Here is a 16595-nt window from a genome sequence, read left to right as displayed (position 1 = left end):
TTATAGATTGATTTGATTGATTTATCGTGTTAGATGGGTGATAATTTATTAGTTAAAATAGTGTTAGATTAGTAACGGCGATGATGACGAAAACTACCACCGCCAAAACCACCGCCTCCAAAACCACCACCAAAACCAAAACCACCGCCGCCAAAACCACGATGATGATGACGAAAACGTTTGCGTCCATATCCACGACGTTCAAGATGATTGTTGGTAGTTTCATCCAATTGGACAGATCTGGTTTGAAGAGTACTTGGACTAGAAGTAACAACCGACCCAACAAGAGTAAAAACGAAAGCAGAAGTAGCGAATTTCATGATAGTTAAAAGTTTAATAAAATGAAGAATAATCTAATAAATGGATTGTAAGCTGATGTAATTTACAATGAGTTGAATACGCCATTTAAATAGATTATTTTGAAACACAAGGTGGTGAATTGACCTGCTTATACCACGATATCGAGTGTATCAACTGGCTGGTAGTACAAGAATCTGGTGTTTTCAATATGCAATATTAGAGTGCTGTAACTGAAAAAGCTGTGGTGGTTGACAATCATTACTTTATCAGGTAGTACCAAGTCTACATTTTCCACAGAAACAGCAATCATGTGTAAATCAATGCAGCTTGGCTATTGAATTTTTGTTGGTTTATACATTTGATGTTTGTGGATGGATCACCACTTTATTGGTGTTTGAATAGTCTAAGCATATCATGGCTCTGTGGTTGAACAGGATTTTTATAGTATTTGAAATAGTCAATACATGTCGACTAGACTTGATTCATGCGAGTATACCAAATCTACTAAAGTTGTATATTTGAGATACGACAGTTGACTATTTGTGATTAGTATTCACATAAAATGAATTATTAAATAAGAGTTCCAATCTACTGGCAACATTATGTCTTTAAACTCTTGGCTCATTGGAGTTTATCCGCGTTCATTCCTGTACAAAACAGAACAAATGTTTATATTCTATTCCAATACATTCCACATCTTTTCAACCTCCAACTCTTCAAAACATTGGGTGTTGTGTATGAAAACCATAATTTTATTTTTGGGTTATGCTAAACTAGATTGTACAATGTAAAGTTATACAAATGAGGGTTTCAATTCAAACGTCTAGTTTGATGTTGTATTGATTCCAACATTGAGAACATGAAAGTCGATCAAATGAATTCAACTCATCTCTTTGATACGGCAATCTTTTACCGATTGTCGTTTGCATTTCTTTTTTTCTGCCTGTTGATGCATTTTATTACCAACGGCAACACTTGCGTTTCAAAGGCTTGAACCAAGTGCAAACTATGACTGCAGACGCTATCAAACCAATTCAAGATTCGCGTTTTATCCAAATTGTTATGAATTATAAGTTGACCACTTTTCATTACAATTGGCGTGAATATCGGTTGAAGAAACTGGTATTTTTGGGTGGTTTGTTACTGCTGACGTATACGGAATAGAGCCAACAATGTCATCCACAACTTGTAATACTTTTCAACCCAACGAGGAGCAGGACGTACTTGGTGAATCGGGCACAGTGCTCTGGCACTATTGGCGAGCACATTGTCTGAAAGGCAGTTTGCAACCATCACTTCAACCCTGTCCAATCTCCACATTTACTGACAAGCACGATCAATATGGCGATACTACAGTTTCTCAAGACATGCAATCCATAACAGTATGTTGTTGAATCGTACCAAACCAAATCATTTTATATTCAATGTTTAACTTGTATTCATTTGATTTAGTCTTTAGTTTATGATTTACTGGATTTGCATAGTGTGGTCAGTACGGATAGTTCGTCTGAGCAACAACTTGAAGTTTCTTTGACTATTTCAAAAATTGTAATGATTGATGCAACAGTACCGTCTATTTTGTTTAAAGACTTGCATTTGCCCACCCCATTCGTATCACGTATTCAGTATGTTCAAGCACATACGGCGTCAGATATTGTAGCGTATTTATACGCTATATGCGGTTTGATCAAGTCCAAGCGTGTATCCAATATACAGTCACTAGATGGTCCAGTTGTGTACCCTTGTGTGATTCTATATGCTCGATCGCCAATGTTATGGATTCGTATGCGATCTCACGAGTTCAAGGCACTGCATACTGCCATCAACCATGTGGAAAAAACGTTTGGTGTGACGGTTGTATGTTGGTTTTTAAGGAATAGAGATCGGATACGATGGAAGTCTTGGCTGACTCAAGTCACTTGAGTTGGGTCTTGATCCAATACATTTGGTATGCATATCACCAGCAATGTGTTAAAATACAGTATTCAATGCAAATGGGTTTTAATATTCTAAAAAGGTACTACATTTTTATTTTTAATTGAATCATATCCAGCAGGAGCTAGATTTCAATATGCAAAAATCTTGTGTTTGCAAACCTACTCAAAGGTATAAATATATCAACCGCTTAAATCATTCATCGTTAAACAAGTTGCAGGTTCCAATTGCAATGGTCAAGTAATACTCTTGCATCTTCAGATCCAACACCTTTAACAGCCATCACCCATTCAGTTTTTGCCATTTGGACATCTATCAACAGTTGTGCATCGAGTTCTGCCCGCACGTTAGCAAGATGTTGTGATCTCCGTTTCGTATTGATGAGTTTGACCATGGTGCGAAAACCGCCAATGATGGGACGGTGGTCGGATATTTTACATTCTCCACGTGAATAAAAGGTATGGCTAATGTGTGTGCCTCGGGTAAGAATCCGATCACAGTAGGCAGGAATACGCATTTTCTCACTCGAGTCATATTGCTGAGTACCACGTTTGTATTTGAATGTGGGTGCAAAAGAAAGTGCCGACTCGTCAAAATCTCGGAGTCCAAAAGATGCATTCTCTGCCTTTTGTCGCTTGAGTTGATCATGCTCCTGTAAGTGCGCACAATGATAGAATAAAAAGAGTGTTGTTGGTAAAGATTCACACAGCCAAGGAAACTTGAATATGTAACTTACCCAAAGAGCCTGCCAATCTTGCTTGCCAATTTTTTCAAAAACTGTCGTTCGTGATAAATCTATTCTATAGTTGAAATCGCCTGACCAAAATATTGCCTCGTGGTCCTAGAAACCCAACCAGATTCAAACAAATGTTAAAAACAAAGCCAACACAAAGTAGTCATCAAAATGCAGAATCGAGGTAAACATGACATCCTACCACAATCATGCTGCCGTCGCCTCCCCGCATCCATATACCATCACCAGCTCGTTTCGGAAATGATGTTTCTTTGAAAATATGTGCAATATCATTGTTCCGCGCACTTGTTTGTCCCTGATGTGCTGCCAAATGACAGTTTATAAAACAAAATGATGTGTCTTGCCACAAAAACCGAGTGGCAATGCTTCCCTGTCATGTCAAACGTAACCAAAGATTTGTATTAGGAATAAAATACAATCTCAAGTATTCAAAACCAAGAATAGTTTACCTTGTTGCCATGAAATCCACCCAGGCCAGTCTTGACCATACTGACAGAGACATCGGAAAGCATGATCGCCAAAGAAGTCTGTACAAACACGCATTGAAAAAGTCCAACAAGTTGCCGACACTCTACCATTGTGTAGGGCTCATCTGGAAACGCTTCTGCTAGTCCAGTAGATAGTCGATCCTGCCACAATTTCTGCCTTTGGTCCATTGCTGTCTGGCTACTTCCAGCTCCTTTGAAGAGTTGCTCTTTTGAAAAAATAGATTATGCAAGTGTGCAAAAAGATGATGGAATTCAGTCACTATATATTCAATCAATGAAATACTACAGCAGCCAATACTAACTTACTAGCCGTTTCACTTTTGGACTCTAAATCAACAAGCTCTTGAAATCCAAAAATAAACATATTTGCATCGGCATTGACGCTAAACAAATTACGCAAAAATCGATTATCTTCAACATCGCCAGACAGATCCATGTCATTGGGTTTGCGAGCATCAATGTTCCACGTAAGAATAACTATATTAACCGGATTGTAATCACAGTATTTTGCCTCGAGACTTCTCATTGCCATCTCTAATTCATAGAACCAACGTTCCATATTAGTATATATATCAATCCATTATAAAACCAAATACATTATACCTTGACGATATTGGTCTAGCATGCCATCCCAAAACCGCATATGCCCCGATTCAGAAACACTGCCTACCAACAATTGTCCATCAAATGCCAACGAAGAGTCATCTACAGCCAGATGAGTTACACCTGCATTACTGTAAGCGGCAAACTCTTTAACAATTGCCCATGATTGACCGCTCGGCTGAGCTGCAGTTGCATTCACTCCGGCAGTGCCCTGTTCAGAAGATTGGAATGCCACGTCGTATACAGCAATCTTTCCCGTTCCAAATCCAGCCCATATAAATGACTTTCCAACACCCACCAAGGATGAAATACGATAGAGTGCTACTTGGACAGTCCATAGTTTTACCAAAAGCAATGAATCAAACACAGTGATTTTTCCATCTTCGTGACCAGTAAACACCATTCGTTTTGCTGGGAGTGATGTAATGGCAGAGATAGGTCCAACAGAAGTCGATAGTGATATTTTACGTTCAACCAATGCTAGTGCATCCACTTCGAGGTTAAACACTTCAATTTGCTTTCCTGATACGGTCCAAAGACGATCAATTCCATCGACTGTGTCCACCAACATGGATGTCTGTTTTGCACTGACACGTAATCCTCTTGGACGAGATGCCAAATCAACCCTGCCATCATTTCCTGCCGTCCAAATCTTAAACCCACCATTATCGTCAAGAGTGTATACAGTGAATCTGTGCCGAATGATATGAGTGACTGTGGCATTATGGATAATACGGCGATCAAGAAGCTTCCCTGTTGCAACGTCCATTTCAATCAATTCGCCCCGTTCAATCGATGCCCATATGACTGTATTGTCAAGAGATATTTGGCGAGAGGGAATAAAACACACTGCAAAGAAGTGAGGTTTTTGGTCAGTTGCTGGAGTGTAAAAATGTGAGTTTGTAGCAGTCGGAATATCCCATAATCGACATGAAACATAGCCTGTAGCTGCATGCAAGCCAGAAAAAGTAAAGGTATTGACTGGACCTTTGTGGTGAACACCATCTGATGGAAAGCGTGGTGCGATAGGCAAACTGCGATTTACAATACGGGTGATAGGATCATATATAAATTCCTTTGTCATTAAAGATGCGTACCGGTTAAGCGTTGCAAAATTGGTTGTTGGTGGTCCGATTATCTCTGAAAAACAAGGCGTGGACATGGACGATTCCAATGACATGTTTGCTCTTCTTGCAGATGGACGTGTAGGAAGTGGCGGTGGAATACCCATTTGTGACGGTGAAAAAAGTTGAGGTGCGCCTTGAAGTTGCTGCATAGATTGTTGAGTTCCTACAAGACCAAGTCCACGATCTGGACTAATAGCTTGTGAGTTGATAGGTCTTGGTGGCAAAGGCGGCTTTGAAAATCCAAGTGAAATTTGTTCACTCTGGCCTCTGTTTATAGATCGACGTTCTGACACAGTAGCACTTGAAATCAATCCAGATAATGAATCTTGACTTTGGTAAGATGCTGTGGCTGAAGTAATATCTGAAATACCCTGAGCGACTGAGGCAGATGAAATAATGGGCGATCTGTTTGAAACCGCTCGACTTGACCGAGATGGCGGTGCTGGACGATCAGGAGATCCAATAGGACGAGAAAAAATGGGCGGACTCAAAACCGCCACAGGTACTGAATGATTAAGTGGAGAACTTGAATTGTTTGTTGCGTTATTTGAACCAAATAAAAAGGGCAAAGATGTATGCTCTTGATCAGTTAGTCTTGAATTTGAAAGAGTAAAAGGTTTGGTTTGTGGTGATGTTGTTAAAGGCTGCTGTGAGATCTGAATAATATCGCTGGAGTCTGAATAGTTGCTTGAATCATCACCACTTCTTTCATGAGATGAATTGTCATCAGACAGCACCCCATCTGCAAAGGGATTTAAATTTGGGTTTTGTTGATACAAAGCTTTGGTTGTATTTGAAGACGTAGCAACGGGAGAAACAGATCGAGCGCATAATGACATTTTACTATCTGGTCCTACAGGTGAAGAAAATTGGCTGGAAACCATGGTGGATCTAACTTTTGGTGAAACTAATAAATTGGACATCAATGTATCAGTCAGAATTGCAAAATTCAGTACAGTTATAAAGCCAAAACTGGTTGATATCAGCTTTAGCTCGACGCAATAATACTAGTATGTAAAGGCAGTTTACCAGAAGTATTTATAGTTGCTGATGAAGCCGATTCATTTGATATCTGCCTTCGCCGAACATTTGGGTCATCTGGCACGACCAGAGTTTCAAAAGCCTTGGCCAAATTACGCACGGATGAGTTGCTGATTAGGTTATAAATTAGAAAATACAAGAGATTAGGTGCTAGACTATTTGATTCGACAAGGATTTAATATCGATTGACGATAAATGTGATACCTGTTGCGCAATTCATCGTTACTTGCAGAAAATGCCTGTTCTGTCAAACCTGTGATTCCATCTAATGCAGCATCTGTATTTTCAGTTTCAAGTATGATTTCATCGATATGTTCCTCGAATGGATTTTTTTCCATTGTATATTGAAGTTTCTGTTGTGACAGTTTATCCAGGATGCAAGTACAAGTAAAAGACCAAAACAACGAAAAAAGTTAAATTCAACAACATTGGACTCGATGGTCTACAAAATGAATGATGCTTGTACAGATTATGACTTGATACAAAATAAGGGTTTTTTGAAGTCTAGAACAGACGATTCAATGTGTTGAGAGTACTAGACTGTAAATCTAATTGTATATGAAGATGATATTAAAAAAGGAATAGGAATGAGATGGATGGACAGAACAACTGTTAGCACCTACAATACTACAAGTGGAATTAGTTGTCTGAGTGAATTAACAGATTACAAGCGAATTCTACAAGTTATTGAAATAGGACGATGAATGATTATAATTTAGAATACAAAGCAGACATGAAAAACAGCTGTAATACAGAGATAGTATGACTTGTAGTATTTATAGAATAAAAACACTATCATCACGGAGATTTCAAAGGTAGAATCCAACATCAAGTCATGATCAAATTCCTGAGCATTCAAGCCAGATAAAAGCAAGGGTAGAAGAGAAGGTCATAAAAGGAGTGTTTTTAGATATGAATGAGTAGAGAAACCATTCAGATAGCAGCAGTAACAAGCCAGACATACCGATATGGTCACCAAGTTCAAAATCAAAGATGGCGAGTAAAACTCGAAATGAAATTTAAAGCAGTTTATCGCAGAAACTTCAAGTTTTAATGCTGACTGTCGCTCAGCTTCGTGCGTGTCTGTTTCTGTCGTTTACAGTACTTTTAGGAACTTGTTTCCAGTTGATTGCGTTTGTTTTTCAATACAAACTGGACACTTATTCTGTATTTGCTCAAAAATCAAATCCATTGAATGTCTTTTTAGCTAAATATGCATGGGTAAACTATAATAATATTGTAATAATATTGTAATAATACACGAGAGTATTATCTAGATTCTCATATGATTTCTGTTTAGGGTTGGACTAGCATTCCATTATTGGCTTTCATGTTGGTTTATGTACATACTTGTACAACAACAACCATCAATTCATCTACTTACAAAAGATATGCTGCAGTTGCTATTCGATGGACTAGTGCTACTCTGTATTGGGTTATCATGACTCAATGGGCATTTGGAAACCCATTACTAGACAGAGTTTATCTGTCTACTGGTCATTGTCTTACCATGACTAACACTGTAGAAGTTCGTTCTATTCGTCAATGTAAATCACTTGGTGGATCTCTTACTGGACTGGACATTTCTGGACATTGTTTCTTGTTAGTTCATGCCATTCTAACTACTTTTGAAGAACTCAAACCTTACTTTAAACTACACACACTTGACTCTTCATCTGCATTGATGGCTCATTTCACTTCCTTGTCTAAAATGTGCTTATCTATCCTTTCTCTTGTTCTGATCACTTTGGGTTTGATCTGGTGGATCATGCTCTTTACTACTTCCCTTTACTTTCATTCTTTTATTGAAGCATCTTCAGGTACGTTGTTGGGTATGCTTCACTGGTTGGTTCTCTATGTCGTGACAGGAAGCTTATATCCAAACGTATTACCCTTTGACGTGTCCCTTGTCAGTCAACCCAACAAGAGTCAAAAACATCTTTGATACCTATGCATCTATTACACAATAAATACACTAGTCAATCTGTATGTGTTGAATCATGATCGAGGTTAGATGACTCCAATTTGCATTCGTGTTGGTATTCATGCTGTTGACTCATCTGCAACACTTTTGATGGCATTAAATCAAGTACTATTCAGAATATAATCAAAACACACCATTTGTTTCTATAGTATTAAAATTCTGTTTGAATCAGTCAGAGTGGATGATACTCGGTCTGATTCAAATCAGTATGTTATTGAATACAGCAGCCAAATCTGCATTTTGAACTACTGTTTTGTGACTCTTGTACGTGCAAGGTACGATTAGGTAATACCAATCGAACAGGATCTCCTGAATTAATTCCATACTCTGTTCTATTGCAGTGAACTTGTCGTTTTGTCCGTTTTACCATGTGGTTAATAGCAAAAATTCCATACACTGCCTTGTGATCAGAAATATCAATCTCCATTCTACTGGAATAAACTTCTGGTGTAATGGGCTTTTTGTATCCATGAGCAATCGCCGACTCTCGAATACTTGAACTACTTGCCGAACCCGCGTTTCTTGGTATGCCTTTGTGTAGTGTGCAACGAGATTTGTAAAGGATGCGATCTGTCCAAGAAGGAATTCGAGCTTTTCGACTCGAATCGTAACCAAAGGGATCAATGTCAACTGGTGGTATACTGGATTCACCAGATAGTCGCCTTGTTGGACTTGATGCTGTTACAAAAGGCAATGCAGAAGTATAAGATGTTGGAGAGGTAGGTGCCATGACATCAAACTTGTAAGTTGGAATAAAATGTATAGGATGTTCTTGAAATCCAATAAAACATTTTCCTTTATGCATTTCAGTGGCTAATTGATCATTGTTGATTAACACCTAGATGGATTCAAAACAAGTGTTAGATGCTGATCAAATGCAATAGATTTGTTGTATTTGGTACACGAGTTGTGTTGAAACTCACTTCAAGCTGGTTGTTTAAAATAAGCGAGTCAACTATTGCTCGAGTTCCGTTTATACGATAGTTGAGATCACCTGCCCAAAATACATAATCGAATCTATCAGACAAACGCGGAATGCTAGAGTCGCTTTCATCAAATCCAGGAAGAACCATCCCATTTTCAGTTCGTTCATAGTCTCTATTTCTTGCAGTGACTTTCTCCTGATGCGCTAAATACACTTGTCAGTTTAACACATACCTATCTTCAAGTTACCACTGAAGCACAGTGATGTCAAAGTTTAAACGCATAACTTGGCACCTACCAGCAAAGTGTGAATCAACAAATAAAATGGAAACACCATCAAATTGAACAGCAATAGCAGCGCTACCCTTATTTCCCAAAACATTGCCAATTCCAGTAGATATTCTTGAAGAGATGACTTCTGTAACCAAATCTGCTACATCAGATCGCACAAACACGGTTAAATGGATTCCACCAATACTTTCTGTGCATACTAGAGTATAGGCTGAAGAAAGAAAGCCGGCCAGCATTTTCTCCCATGTTTTTTTACGTGTAGAATCTACACCTTGTTGACATTCTTGGGTTGACACGGCAACAAAATGACATTCGTTGAATTTGGAGTGTGAGTCTGTTTGCATTGATTGTGACGCAGTCAAAGGATCATGAATGCCAAAAAGTGTAGCTAAATTTCCAACCGGCAGCTACAGTATGTGTTGGATATATTATACATGAATTGCCATGAATGAAATAATCAATATTGGAATGACTCGTGAACACAGATGATTGCAAGATTAAAACACTTACATGGCCATGAATATTCCATGTCACAACAAATACACGTAGCATATTTTCTGGATGTATAGGCATTCTAGCATCGGTAAATCCTTTTGTATGTGCCTTGACACTATCGACGATTTTTCGTTTTATTTGATGAATGGACAGTGAAACGGATTTCCGCCCTTTATTAAAAAATAAGATTATGTCAAGTATCTATACACATTCAAATAGTAAATGAGGAGTTGAACCACTTACATTCTCCAAATGCATGTGTGCCTTTTAAACGAGGTTCTAAACCACTCTGCGGTTGCGAGTTTCGTGAACCCCGACGATTCAATCCAAAAACAGCTGATGGATGACGTTGTGTATCTAACAGTAAATGAGTAAAGAATGTAATGATTTAAATCTACTGACAGTTATCAACACTACCTTGAGATGTGGAGATTTGAACAGGATCGATCGATCTCGAAGCAGGATAAGTACCTGGAAGCTAATTCAATGAATGCAATATGAATAAACGAATTGAATGCAAGATAATCAGATTGAAATTACCTCTGTTTGTAGAGATCCATACACAGTGTAACCATTTGAATCCAAGATGGAAGCAGGTTGAGTAGAACGAGTAATCTGAGTTGGACGAACAATACTCAGTCTAGGCAATACACTTGCTTTCAATCTTTTTGAATTGATGCCTGCCATGGACACAGAAGGATTCGACTGTTCTAAATTGATTGCAGTTTCCAAGACAGGAGAGTTATTGTCTGCACTCCGAGTCCAACTTGGATGACATGACATGGACGTATCTGTGGATGCATCGGTGGATGGAGTGACAGAAGATACTCTTTGGAGTGACTCGGGTTGGGAATGGCTGGTTACTGAGACATTTGAGACTACTGTAACAGGCTCAGGAGAGACCTGACCTGCTACAGCTTGTCTGTAATGTGGAACCAAGTATGAGAACACTGACTGTATGAAGCCAGCATTGGTCCGATCTCCACAACCTTCTGCAACTGTTTCTGAATTATTGTTTCTTATATTATTACTATCTAATAATGGATCCGTACTGTATCTGTCATCAACAGGGGTTTCTGGATGAGTTTGCTCAGTTTCCAAGTCATGATTAGCTGTGGATGAGGTGGATGGTGCTGTGAACATGAACAGTGAAGATGGTATTCGTAACTGAAACCACTCAGTTTCATATCATAAACTCTCTTTATTGTTGTGTCGTTTCGGTCTTGAATTGAATCGCAGATTGTGCATAAGCTATTGCTCCTGCACACTGTTCATTATCCTAACGCATACATTCCATGTCAACTCACGGTTTCATCTGATAAATGAATTCAATTTAAACTTGCCTTGTATTGGTTGATAAACTGCGATAATGATTGTTGAATTCGTATTACTGCTGATTGATCATGGCATGCATGTATGGATTGTGATATAATTGCTGCTGCATATCCTGCTGCTTCAACTTGCATTTCTGAGAGTAACATTCCAATGGATAAATTCCATTTGTTGGCCACATCTGACTCAAACTCTGATTCAAATAATGTCAGTATAAATCTTATACGCTAATCTAATCTAAACTTCTTACTCTTGTATGCCGTCTTGGATAGTACATGCTCCGATGCAAGCAGATGCGCGACTACTCGCAACTTCAAATCAAATGGTTAAAATCCATCACATACACTTAAAATCAGTTTACAACTTACTGCATTCTTGATAACTGGCCATTCAGCATCTATCCAATACTATACATCAGTATCTCTAATTCACATTACAAATCAAACTAAAAACTCAACTGTTTTTTTTGGAAAGTGCAATGGTTTGATCCATTGCATTCAAAAACTCGGAACTTGAAAATACCGTATTAGAAATAACCGACGCTAATCTATATATAAAATTCAATACACATCAACTAAAACTCTTTTTCAAAATACATTCTTACTGGTACGTTGATCCATCTTCAGACTCGGTGTATAATTGACCAAGTGTTTCCACAACTGTCACGTAATTCCCCACCAGTCTCATGCATTTCGATTTGACTATGTTGTCCACTCGGATACTGAATTGTAACGCAAATTAAATATCAATACCAATCCTTTAACACATCAAACATTCAAAACACTTTAACATACTCGAGTACAATCATGATGAGTGCTGTGAGTAAATCACATGATAAACCTGCTATGACATCCTGCCGAGAAAACATCTCCGAAGAAAGAAGTTCTAAACACACATTGGGCTGCTGATTCGCTTTTTTCAATACATTTAGCATCTCCTATCAAATTATAGATCAAATCAGCTACAAGTAAATCATCGAATTGTACAGATTCAATAAAAAACATCTGATACAAAATCTTACAGTGTTATGGCACGAGTCACTAAAGCGTCGCTTTAGAGGAAGCACAATCGATTCAGCGTCCGTTACCAACTCATTTTTAGGCGGTGTTGAATTCTTTTTTGTACTCGTAGAATTACTCATGGTTTGTTTAAATGCACGAGTTGGTGTCTTGGTAGGTGTACTGATCGTATCCAAAAGTGTCATTTGCTTAGCAACCTTTTTTTTCTTTGGGGTCTCAAATATGGAAGCAATGGGTTGAGCAGGTATTTCAACAGACACACAAGTCTGCTTGAATGGTGATTTCGTTGGCGTGCTTTCCAATGGTAACAAGTTGGGTTCAATGAGGTACCATTTGTGACGCTATATTCAGCAGCATAGTATACAGTAATCAGTCATATTGAAACAATTCGTGTCGATAGATGAATAAAACATACTGCATCATGTTTTTCCTTTTTACGAATGGCAATGGATCGGATCATGCTTTCAATCGCTGCTTTTGTCGCAGTGGGTACTAATGCCTTGAACTCATCAACGAGATCTGCGATTCGCGCCTCTCGCCCAGAAACCAACTAGCATCAAAATACAAACCTCGTTAGTTTAATATAATGTCACTCAATTGTAAACTATTGATTCACCTGGATAAGATCAGGCAAGTGTTCTTTAGGAAACATTGATTTTTGAGATTTGGGTGTTTTTTTGACTTGTACAATATCATCAGTATGCACCACTGTAGTATGATATGGGTCAATTGGTATTGTATAGTCTGTAATCATCGTCAAAAAGTGTCAAATTAACAAGCATCTCAACACTCTATATTGTCAATAAACGTATCCCAGTCAAAAATATACCTCCAATGATCTCGACTGTTAGCATGGAAAGTGGATCTGTGGCTGGAAGAGGATCGCTTGTGTTTGAAAAGTGCGGTCCGCTGATCACTGGAACAAGATGCACCAAGTTTTTTCGCTTTGACGGATTATCACCATTCATTTTGGGTTTTGTACCAGATGAATCACAACCAGGATCGTCTTCTTCAATTCCTTCATCGTCCGACAGGTATCCATGAGGAACGAGCCATTGATTCTAGTGCCAAATACATGCTAATTTAGCTGGATAAAAACAAAAAGCGATGTATAAATCGCAAATACTGTAAAAATTACCTCGTCTTCATCATCATCTGCAGTAATGTCTTCGTCTTCGTCCTCATCTTCAGATTTGAGTTCTTCGCCCGGCTCATCTTCCTCCCACTCAGCCTCGCTATCCACATCATATTCAAGTGTGGGTTCCTTGTTGCAAAATGGGCGTCTTCCAGTCACATACTTGCTTACTTTGGACCATGTTCCTAACCATAAAAATACAACAATAGTCGATTTATAATCATCAGTAACCCAATCCATCTCATCAAATTGCATTTTTATCAAACAACAATCATCATAGTATGTCTTTCACTCACCAAAATATGGAGGCCGAATGTTTTCTGCAAATCCAATCAGTTTCCATGTGCGTGATTGAAGTAAAATATTACCATCATCTGCCAAATCCAAATTACGCGGAAACCTCCTCACTGAGTGTATTTTTGACTTGTTGCTGCAAAATAACTTAAAATCTAATATGCCTAGACATGGCATATATTTAAAAAACATGAGTCAATGGATCGAATAATAGGAAATTAACTGACGACAGTATTACAAACTTACACGAGTTGATGTCTATTTCTGGAAAAGTGAGACCAATAGGAAACGGCTTTACATGCTCTAATGGATGAATTGATGATACAGTAACAGTTTCCTTTACGTGAAATGGTTGAAAGTATGACATATAGTCTGCATCTATATACATGTAATATATCAACATTAGTTGAATTTGTGGGTTACATGACGCAAAACACTGATTTAAACTATAGCAAACCAGCATAATTGACAAATATCAGTCGTACATTCACAAGCTATTGAGCCTCCTACAGTTTCTTTTTTTTCCTTGGACACACTAAACACAAACCCAGCAAGCGTTTTTTGGCCAGGCTGCAATGTCAAATAAGTCAGTTTGAACATCGTATACAAGAAAAACAGCAAAATACAGTTACACACGATTGTGGTAATAGACTGGTTCAACATACAGTAGCATTCTTTTTTTTCTCTCGTTCTTCCACTTCCTTGACTTCATTCAACTCTTTGGCTTCCTTGGAAGCTTTTCGTTCGGCATCCTAAAGCGCAAGTCATACACAAGTAGATGTTTAAAATACAAATATAATATAGACACGAATTGATAATGAAATGGATAGATTCAACCTTTTTGCACTTTTTAGCTGCTCGTTCCAATGCCTTTTCGTCTTCCTTGCGCTGTTTTTCAATAGCCTTTTCATTTTCTTTGCGTTGTTTTTCAGCAGCCTTTTCATTTTCTTTACGTTGTCGCTCTATATCTCTAGATTCCTTTTCCTTGATTTTGGCCTCCTGATAACAAACCAAATCAATGAATACATGACTGAACATTAAAGAAAGCTACTTGAGAGGAATACATCAAAACATTACTTTGGAGGAAGATCGAATCTCTGCGCCATCAGCTTTACGTTTAGTTCCAGGAGTCATGGAAAATAAACTAGCGCGTGCATCAGGAGACAAGTCTTGAATATACTTTTTCATGGCTTTACACGCAGTATCACGAGCTGCCATTCTTGTTTCAATAAGTTTGCGGATTTCTGGTTGAAAAAGATCCAGATGTTTGACTTCCCATCGAAAAACAGATACCGACTGAATAAGAATTGAAAATAGTTTGAGTCAATATGCAAGTGATGGATCACAACAAGAGTATGTGATGGGTCTTACTAATGGAGTTTCTCCATTATCCAGTTGAAACCCGTAGTTATTACGAGACGCAATTCGTACAATGCAAGATTCTAGCCATGCTTTGACCATTGACACCTCTACCATTTCAAATCATGTACGCATCAGTGAGTATCTCATGCATGATCAAACATACAATTTAAAAATTTAAATAGAATGTAATGTATCAATAGATATTAATCAGTATGTACCTCTGGTTGTTGACTGATTTTCAAATGTAATCGGACAAAGCTGATCAGTGACGGTTTTTAAAAGATGATGCAAAGTGAAAGACGAGTCTTGGATAAGCATGGCAATCAATGAATCGAATGTAGTTGATTGCGAATTTAAAATATTGGTAGGATCCGTTCTAAAAGCAAAGAATTTTGCCAATTCTAATATCATACAAATGCGTTACCAAACAGATTAGAAAAAGCCAGATTGTCATGCAGGTCAAATATGATTTAAAACTCGACAATAAAATGGATTCATGAATTCAAACCTAAAATAGTATATGGATGCTTGGATAAATGCATAGGTTTCTCTTTAAAGTCGATTTTGTTTTTGCGAATGTCCAGCAGCTTGAATTGTCCGAAATCGTAAGTTGACCAGTATCAAAAGTGATTTGAAAGTGATAAAAACAATAAGATGAATAGTAAACGATACCTTTTGGAACTCGACACATGGAAGCTGAGAAGACTTTTGTGGAGTTGATACATTTGTAATGGGTTGCTCAATCAGAGTGGATGCAGCAGAAAGCGCAGAGTCGTCGAGTGACTGAGGATGTTTGTTTAAAGAGTCCATAATAGTAGTATTTGTTAAAGGTATCGAAGCAGCAGTGTTATTAGATGAACTCATGGAGATATCATGATTAGTAGAACCATCTTCATGCATAGATCCGAGCATGTCGATTACTAAAAACTGATGTTGAAATTGACAGTTGAGCCGTAGTGAATGTAAAACGAAACTTTATTCTGTAATGATTGCTTTGGAATAAATAACGGCTGAATATTCACTGCTTTTCTACTGGAAATCGACGCTTATTGCACAATCTATGATTTTGGATTGAAATTGTCTTTATTGTACAATCACTCAATTCATTGTAATTCAACTGTTTTCAATACAACTCTCTACAAACTCTTGTATTTTAATCTCACATTCGCGCTCTAGTTTAAAAACCAATCATTGCATATCTCAGTAATGCAGCTATATATCCCAATCGTCAGAAAAAAACTAAAAGAAAGTGTTTTTCAGTCAACTCAACAGTCACTTTATGAGACGGACCGTTAGTTATAGACTCCCTTGTTTAATGCTTCATTCTGCGTGAATATGACTAATTATGAAGCAATCGGACGGGAATTTACAACTGAAATTACATCAATGTATTAGCATTATTGCTACAGCATTCATTTATTTACTATTATATATTTTACACAACAATTGATTATACCACTTCATGATTGCATCATTCAATCATACTCTACCAATCCAAATGTAGACAGATG

General features: G+C 37.9%; 6 protein-coding genes across 6 annotated transcripts; 2 read left to right on the top strand and 4 right to left on the bottom strand.

Annotated features, from left to right (window-relative positions):
* Window positions 1-68: 68 nt before the first annotated feature.
* Window positions 69-610, bottom strand: BATDEDRAFT_28133 (uncharacterized protein; the record flags this gene model as incomplete). The annotated part of the gene is made up of 2 exons (XM_006682352.1): window positions 69-353; window positions 563-610. The coding sequence occupies 2 exons, from the start codon at window positions 608-610 to the stop codon at window positions 69-71; spliced, it is 333 nt and encodes a 110-aa protein (XP_006682415.1).
* Window positions 611-1472: 862 nt separating this feature from the next.
* Window positions 1473-2223, top strand: BATDEDRAFT_92216 (uncharacterized protein; the record flags this gene model as incomplete). The annotated part of the gene is made up of 2 exons (XM_006682481.1): window positions 1473-1682; window positions 1753-2223. The coding sequence occupies 2 exons, from the start codon at window positions 1473-1475 to the stop codon at window positions 2221-2223; spliced, it is 681 nt and encodes a 226-aa protein (XP_006682544.1).
* An 83-nt stretch (window positions 2224-2306) lies between these two features.
* On the bottom strand, window positions 2307-6586 carry BATDEDRAFT_36172 (uncharacterized protein; the record flags this gene model as incomplete). Its single annotated transcript, XM_006682398.1, has 8 exons — window positions 2307-2887; window positions 2972-3076; window positions 3171-3359; window positions 3439-3683; window positions 3784-4011; window positions 4081-6114; window positions 6237-6358; window positions 6453-6586. 8 exons carry the CDS (start codon window positions 6584-6586, stop codon window positions 2441-2443), a joined length of 3504 nt encoding a protein of 1167 aa, XP_006682461.1. The 3' UTR covers window positions 2307-2440.
* A 696-nt stretch (window positions 6587-7282) lies between these two features.
* BATDEDRAFT_92183 (uncharacterized protein) lies at window positions 7283-8236 on the top strand. Its single transcript, XM_006682480.1, has 2 exons — window positions 7283-7469; window positions 7549-8236. Exons 1-2 carry the CDS (start codon window positions 7302-7304, stop codon window positions 8191-8193), a joined length of 813 nt encoding a protein of 270 aa, XP_006682543.1. The 5' UTR covers window positions 7283-7301; the 3' UTR covers window positions 8194-8236.
* A 207-nt stretch (window positions 8237-8443) lies between these two features.
* BATDEDRAFT_92298 (uncharacterized protein) lies at window positions 8444-11085 on the bottom strand (the record flags this gene model as incomplete). Its single annotated transcript, XM_006682433.1, has 7 exons — window positions 8444-9070; window positions 9156-9361; window positions 9455-9854; window positions 9958-10112; window positions 10186-10299; window positions 10360-10420; window positions 10483-11085. The coding sequence occupies 7 exons, from the start codon at window positions 11083-11085 to the stop codon at window positions 8444-8446; spliced, it is 2166 nt and encodes a 721-aa protein (XP_006682496.1).
* Window positions 11086-11270: 185 nt separating this feature from the next.
* Window positions 11271-15996, bottom strand: BATDEDRAFT_28128 (uncharacterized protein; the record flags this gene model as incomplete). Its single annotated transcript, XM_006682351.1, has 20 exons — window positions 11271-11467; window positions 11525-11585; window positions 11643-11681; window positions 11797-11821; window positions 12069-12211; window positions 12296-12634; window positions 12709-12843; window positions 12910-13037; window positions 13123-13354; window positions 13432-13613; window positions 13725-13886; window positions 13969-14100; window positions 14208-14292; window positions 14388-14474; window positions 14560-14721; window positions 14800-15018; window positions 15094-15191; window positions 15303-15485; window positions 15593-15671; window positions 15757-15996. 20 exons carry the CDS (start codon window positions 15994-15996, stop codon window positions 11271-11273), a joined length of 2928 nt encoding a protein of 975 aa, XP_006682414.1.
* Window positions 15997-16595: the final 599 nt, after the last annotated feature.

The sequence above is a fragment of the Batrachochytrium dendrobatidis genome (assembly GCF_000203795.2).
Source record: "Batrachochytrium dendrobatidis JAM81 unplaced genomic scaffold BATDEscaffold_16, whole genome shotgun sequence".
Taxonomy (NCBI): domain Eukaryota; kingdom Fungi; phylum Chytridiomycota; class Chytridiomycetes; order Rhizophydiales; genus Batrachochytrium; species Batrachochytrium dendrobatidis.
Note: the sequence above shows the minus strand (reverse complement) of the source record. Positions and strands in the feature narration are given on the sequence as shown.